Raw genomic sequence first — 5,665 nt, forward strand, 5'->3', positions numbered from 1 at the left:
AGGTAGATCATCTTTGTGTGGCTGAAGTAACTTTGTGACTCTCAAGGATTGAGTGCATCAAGAGTGGTAAAAGGCTAGAGAGAAATTTACATTATTAGTAAAAGCCGAATTGAGAGAAACACTTGAGAGGAAATTATTTGGTGAGGTAGATTAGGTGCTGGATTCTATTTGGCTTAACCTTTTATCTTGTCTACAAGCATTATTTTGTGAGATGGCAGATTCAAACCAAGAAGGAGGGGCAGGCATTAGTCCCATTCAAATGCAAGCTCTTACTCAACATCTTGAAAGATTACTCCGACAAGCCAATGATGAGATACATGAGAGAATTGATAGGTTGGAGAATGATGGAGTAACAAGAAGAGGTGTAAGGAGGCAAGAAACAAGGGTGGCGAGATATGATGAAGAAAGGAGGAATAGGGAGCAGTGGAGCAATCCTCTCCAAGGAATTAAACTAAACATTCCCTCTTTTGCAGGAAAGAATGATCCCGAAGCTTACTTTAATTGGGAGCTCAAGATGGAGAATGTGTTTGATTGCGGCAACTTTGAGGAGGAACAAAAGGTGAGGTTGGCAGCATCCGAATTCTCACACTATGCATTGATTTGGTGGCACAAGCTTCAAAGGGAGAGGCAAAGAGATGGAGATCCACCAGTAGACACATGGGAGGAATTGAGGAGGCTCATGAGGAGGAGATATGTCCCTGCATCCTATCAAAGGGATATGAAGTTTAAGCTTCAAAGAATTACTCAAGGAAGCCGAAGTGTGGAGGATTACCACAAAGAGATGGAGATGTTGATGATCCAAGCTAAGCTTGAGGAAGATCCTGAGGTAACAATGGCTAGGTTCATTAATGGGTTGAATAATGATATCCGTGATGTGGTTGAGTTGCAGGAGTTTGTGGAGATGGAGGATCTTCTCCATAAAGCCATCCAAGTAGAAGAGCAACTCAAAAGGAAGGGAGCTTCAAGGAGAATGGCGTCGTCTTCTACTTATGGGTGGAAGGACAAGGCTAAGAGGGAGGGATATAAGTCATCACCCTATTCGGCCAAGGGAGAGACCAGTTCGGCTATGAGTACCAAGGCCACCAAAGAAGCGGATCCTAAGCCTTCTAAGGGCAATGAAGCTGTACCAAGAAGAACTAGAGACATTACATGCTTCAAATGCCAAGGCAAGGGGCACTATGCATATGAATGTCCTACCAAGAGGACTGTGGTGATTAGAGATGATGGAGGATATTCTAGTGAGTCAGATGCAAATGAAGAATCTGAAGGAGAGGAGGATGAGGATGTTGGACCAGAAATGAACGAGAAGGGATTGTTGATGGTGAGGAGACTATTAGGATCTCATATACAAGCCATGGATGAAAGCCAAAGGGACAACATTTTCCACACTAGGTGTATTGTCCAAGGGCAACTTTGCATGGTGATTGTGGATAGTGGGAGTTGCGCTAATGTGGCTAGTACAAGGCTAGTATCCAAGTTGAATCTTCCTACCAAGCCTCATCCTAGACCTTACCGTTTGCAATGGCTAAGTGATGAAGGAGAAATTAAAGTGAAGCAGCAAGTGGAGGTGCCCATAGTCATTGGGACTTATTCTGATGTGATTTCATGTGATGTGGTGCCTATGGAGGCGTGTCATCTATTGTTGGGGAGACCATGGCAGCATGACCACAAGACCATCCATGATGGATTCTCCAACAAGATCTCTTTTACACATCAAGGAAAGAAGGTGGTGCTTAAACCTTTAAGCCCACAAGAGGTGTGTCATGATCAAGTGAGGTTGAAAGAGAAAATCATGAGAGAAAAGAAAGTTGAGAGTGGGAGCGTGGTAGAGAGTGTGAGTGACGAGAAAAGATCAAACACTAAGAGAGAGGAAAAGAGAGGCAAGGAGAGAAACACCAATGTGAGAGAGATAGCAAAGGAGAGGGAAGTGAGGAAGGTGTTGTTAGCACGGCAACCCTTATATATGCTTGTATGCAAACCTGTTTTGAATACTAACCCTGAATTTCCCACTTCCTTGCCATCTTCTATTTCTTCTATTTTGCAGGAATTCAAGGATGTATTCCCCTCGGATTTGCCTAGTGGATTACCACCATTGAGGGGAATAGAACATCAAGTGGATTTGATACCTGGAGCCACCATTCCAAACAGGCCAGCGTATAGGAGCAATCCCGAGGAGACCAAGGAGATACAAAGGCAAGTGGAAGCTCTCTTGGAGAAAGGTTGGGTAAGAGATTCTATATCTCCATGTGCTGTTCCTGTGATTTTGGTGCCTAAGAAAGATGGTTCTTGGCGCATGTGTAGTGACTGTAGAAGTGTGAATAGCATTACCATTAAGTATAGGCATCCCATTCCTAGACTTGATGATTTACTTGATGAATTGCATGGTGCACAAGTGTTTTCAAAAATTGATTTGAAAAGTGGATACAACCAAATTAGGATTAGAGAAGGAGATGAATGGAAAACTGCTTTCAAAACCAAATTTGGGTTGTATGAGTGGCTGGTTATGCCATTTGGATTAACTAATGCACCAAGCACATTCATGAGGTTGATGAATCATGTTCTACGAGATTTTATAGGGCATTTTGTGGTAGTGTATTTTGATGATATTCTGATCTATAGTGCTGATTTGGACTTGCATGCTCAACATTTGCATTCTGTGTTATCTGCTTTGAGACATGAAAATTGTATGCTAATCTTGAGAAATGCATGTTTTGTCAAGACCATGTGGTATTTCTGGGTTTTGTGGTGAGTTCAAAAGGGGTAGAAGTTGATCAATCCAAAGTGAAGGCCATACAAGAGTGGCCAACACCCAAATCCGTGAGTGATATTAGGAGTTTTCATGGCCTGGCTAGTTTCTATAGGAGATTTGTGAGAGATTTCAGCACCTTGGCAGCCCCCTTAAATGAGTTAGTGAAGAAAAACGTGAGCTTCAAGTGGGGGGAAAAACAAGAGAAAGCTTTCCAAACTCTTAAGCAAAGACTAGTGAGTGCACCCATCCTAGCATTGCCCAATTTTTCCAAATCCTTTGAGATAGAGTGTGACGCTTCTGGCATAGGTATAGGAGCTGTTCTACTTCAAGAAGGCCATCCCATAGCATACTTTAGTGAAAAATTGAGTGGAGCAGCCTTGAATTACTCTACCTATGACAAGGAACTCTATGCCTTAGTGAGAGCCCTCAAAACTTGGCAACATTATCTTTTTCCCAAGGAATTCGTTATCCATAGTGACCATGAGTCTCTTAAGTATCTCAAGGGTCAAGGTAAGCTTAATACAAGACATGCCAAATGGGTTGAATTCTTAGAGCAATTTCCATATGTCATTAAGTACAAGAGAGGGAAAGGAAATGTGGTTGCGGATGCCCTATCTAGGAGACATGCGCTACTATCTATGGTTGAGACCAAGTTGTTGGGTTTGGAAGTGTTGAAGGGGTTGTATGAGGAGGATAAAGAGTTCGGCCAAAGGTACAAGGAGTGTGAAAAGATGGCCAAGGATGAGTACTATAGATTTGAGGGGTTCTTGTTTAGAGCAAATAGGCTATGTGTTCCTCAATCTTCCATTAGAGAACTCTTAGTGAAGGAAGCACATAGAGGGGGGTTGATGGGTCATTTTGGAGTGCTTAAACTTATGACATCTTGCATGAGCATTTCTATTGGGTTAACATGAAAAAGGATGTAGCCAAACTGTGTGAGTCATGCATTGAGTGTAGACAAGCTAAGTCTAAAGTTCTTCCCCAAGGTTTATACACTCCTCTTCCTGTTCCTGAACACCCTTGGGTGGATTTGTCCATGGATTTTGTGCTTGGATTGCCTCGATCAAGTACTGGCCGAGACTCCATACTAGTTGTGGTGGATAGGTTTTCCAAGATGGCTCACTTTATTCCATGCAAAAAGGTAAATGATGCTAGTCACGTTGCTGACCTTGTCTTTAAAGAGATCATTAGGATACATGGTATGCCTAGGAGTATTGTGAGTGATAGGGACTCTAAGTTCTTGAGTCACTTTTGGAGAAGTTTGTGGGGTAGATTAGGAACTAAGTTGTTGTTCTCTACTACTTGTCACCCCCAAACAGATGGCCAAACTGAGGTGGTTAATAGGACACTTGGTGCTATGCTTAGAGCAGTGTTGAAGCACAATCTGAAACGTTGGGAGGCTTGCCTACCCCATATTGAGTTTGCTTATAACCGAGCTGTCCATTCTTCCACTAATCATTCTCCTTTTGAGGTAGTGTATGGGTTTAATCCTTTATCTCCACTTGATTTATTACCTGTGCCTAACATTTCTGTGTTTAAGCATACTGAAGGACAGGCAAAGGCAGAGTTTGTGCGGAAGCTTCATGAGAAAGTTAAAGATCAAATCACCAAGAAGAATGAGAGCTACGCAAAGCAAGCCAACAAAGGTAGAAGGAGAGTTGTGTTCCAACCAGGAGATTGGGTGTGGGTACACATGAGGAAAGAGAGATTTCCCGAACAAAGGAAATCCAAGTTGCTGCCTAGAGGAGATGGACCATTCCAAGTCTTGGAAAGGATCAATGACAATGCTTACAAGATCCAAATGCCAGGTGAGTATAATGTGTCTCCTACTTTTAATGTTGCTGACTTATCTTTGTTTGATGCAGGTGAAGATGGTTCGGCTTTGAAGAAAATGGTTCGGATTTGGAGACCAATCCTGTTCAAGAGGGAGGGAATGATGAGGACATCTCTCACCAGCCTGGATCCAAGCTAACCAAAGAAGAGGAGAACTCTCTACAAGGGATAGGAGGTCCTATGACGAGATCCAAGGCCAAGCAAACCAAGGCAACATTACAAAGGCTAATTCTAAATCTCTTAGAAGATGTGGTCAAGGATCCTACACATAAGCTTGTTTACTTGATCACTTGGAAGGATGAAGCTAAGGATGAAGTTGAGCTCCAAAAGGCGTGAAAGCAATATTGGTGGCACATAGTTGCATGGAAATTTTTATGTGTTAGTTCGTGTGGCACATAGTAGCATAGGAATTTTTATTGTGTTATTTTAGGGTGTTTTTAATTTAATGTAATGTTTATTTTTGTTAATTTCCGTGTATTTTCAATTAAATGTAAGGGAACTAAGTGACTTGTTCAGCCAAAAGCCATGTGGCCGTGCTTCTAGAGTAGTGGAGCGGTTATTTTGATAGTGGGGTGGTTACCTTGGTAGCAAATTCAGCACCCTAGACAAAAACAAGGGCTGAACACGTGAACTGCAGTTTTTTTGATTATTATTGAATGAATTTTCTTTCCATTTTTGTGAAGAATTTGGGTGGGTGTGATGCTCATTGATCCTTGTGTGAATCAAGGCAAAATCCAGCCATCATAGGTGTGAAGCTTATGTGTGGTATACGTGTGGAAGGTGTGATGCTATCCTTCATTGTCTTGTAAGTTTTCTTGTTTGAATTCGTGTTACATTGTTTCCCTTGTATGTTGATTACGCTACTCTTGGTCCAGAATTCTTGAATCAATCTTAAAGAACCTAATGTCCATAGAACCATTTCACGTCAAGCATGTTTACATCCAGGGCATATTCCAATACGTTCTGAAATCATTTCGTTGCCATTGTTATTTTTCTGTTATGGAACCTTCATTGATCTCGTGCACATAATTCTAAAGGAACCTTAACGAACCAAAGTCACGAATAGTAATTCCTTTGGATGAT

General features: G+C 41.9%; 1 protein-coding gene across 1 annotated transcript; it reads left to right on the forward strand.

The window, feature by feature from the left end:
* Window positions 1-211: 211 nt before the first annotated feature.
* On the forward strand, window positions 212-4,918 carry LOC114171123. Its single transcript, XM_028056339.1, is given in 7 exon segments — window positions 212-1,825; window positions 1,910-2,197; window positions 2,276-2,678; window positions 2,681-3,616; window positions 3,619-3,844; window positions 4,205-4,557; window positions 4,638-4,918. Coding segments are annotated over 7 exon segments (4,101 nt in total).
* The last annotated feature ends 747 nt before the right edge of the window (window positions 4,919-5,665 follow it).

Source organism: Vigna unguiculata, unplaced genomic scaffold, assembly GCF_004118075.2.
Source record: "Vigna unguiculata cultivar IT97K-499-35 unplaced genomic scaffold, ASM411807v1 contig_108, whole genome shotgun sequence".
NCBI classification, from domain to species: domain Eukaryota; kingdom Viridiplantae; phylum Streptophyta; class Magnoliopsida; order Fabales; family Fabaceae; genus Vigna; species Vigna unguiculata.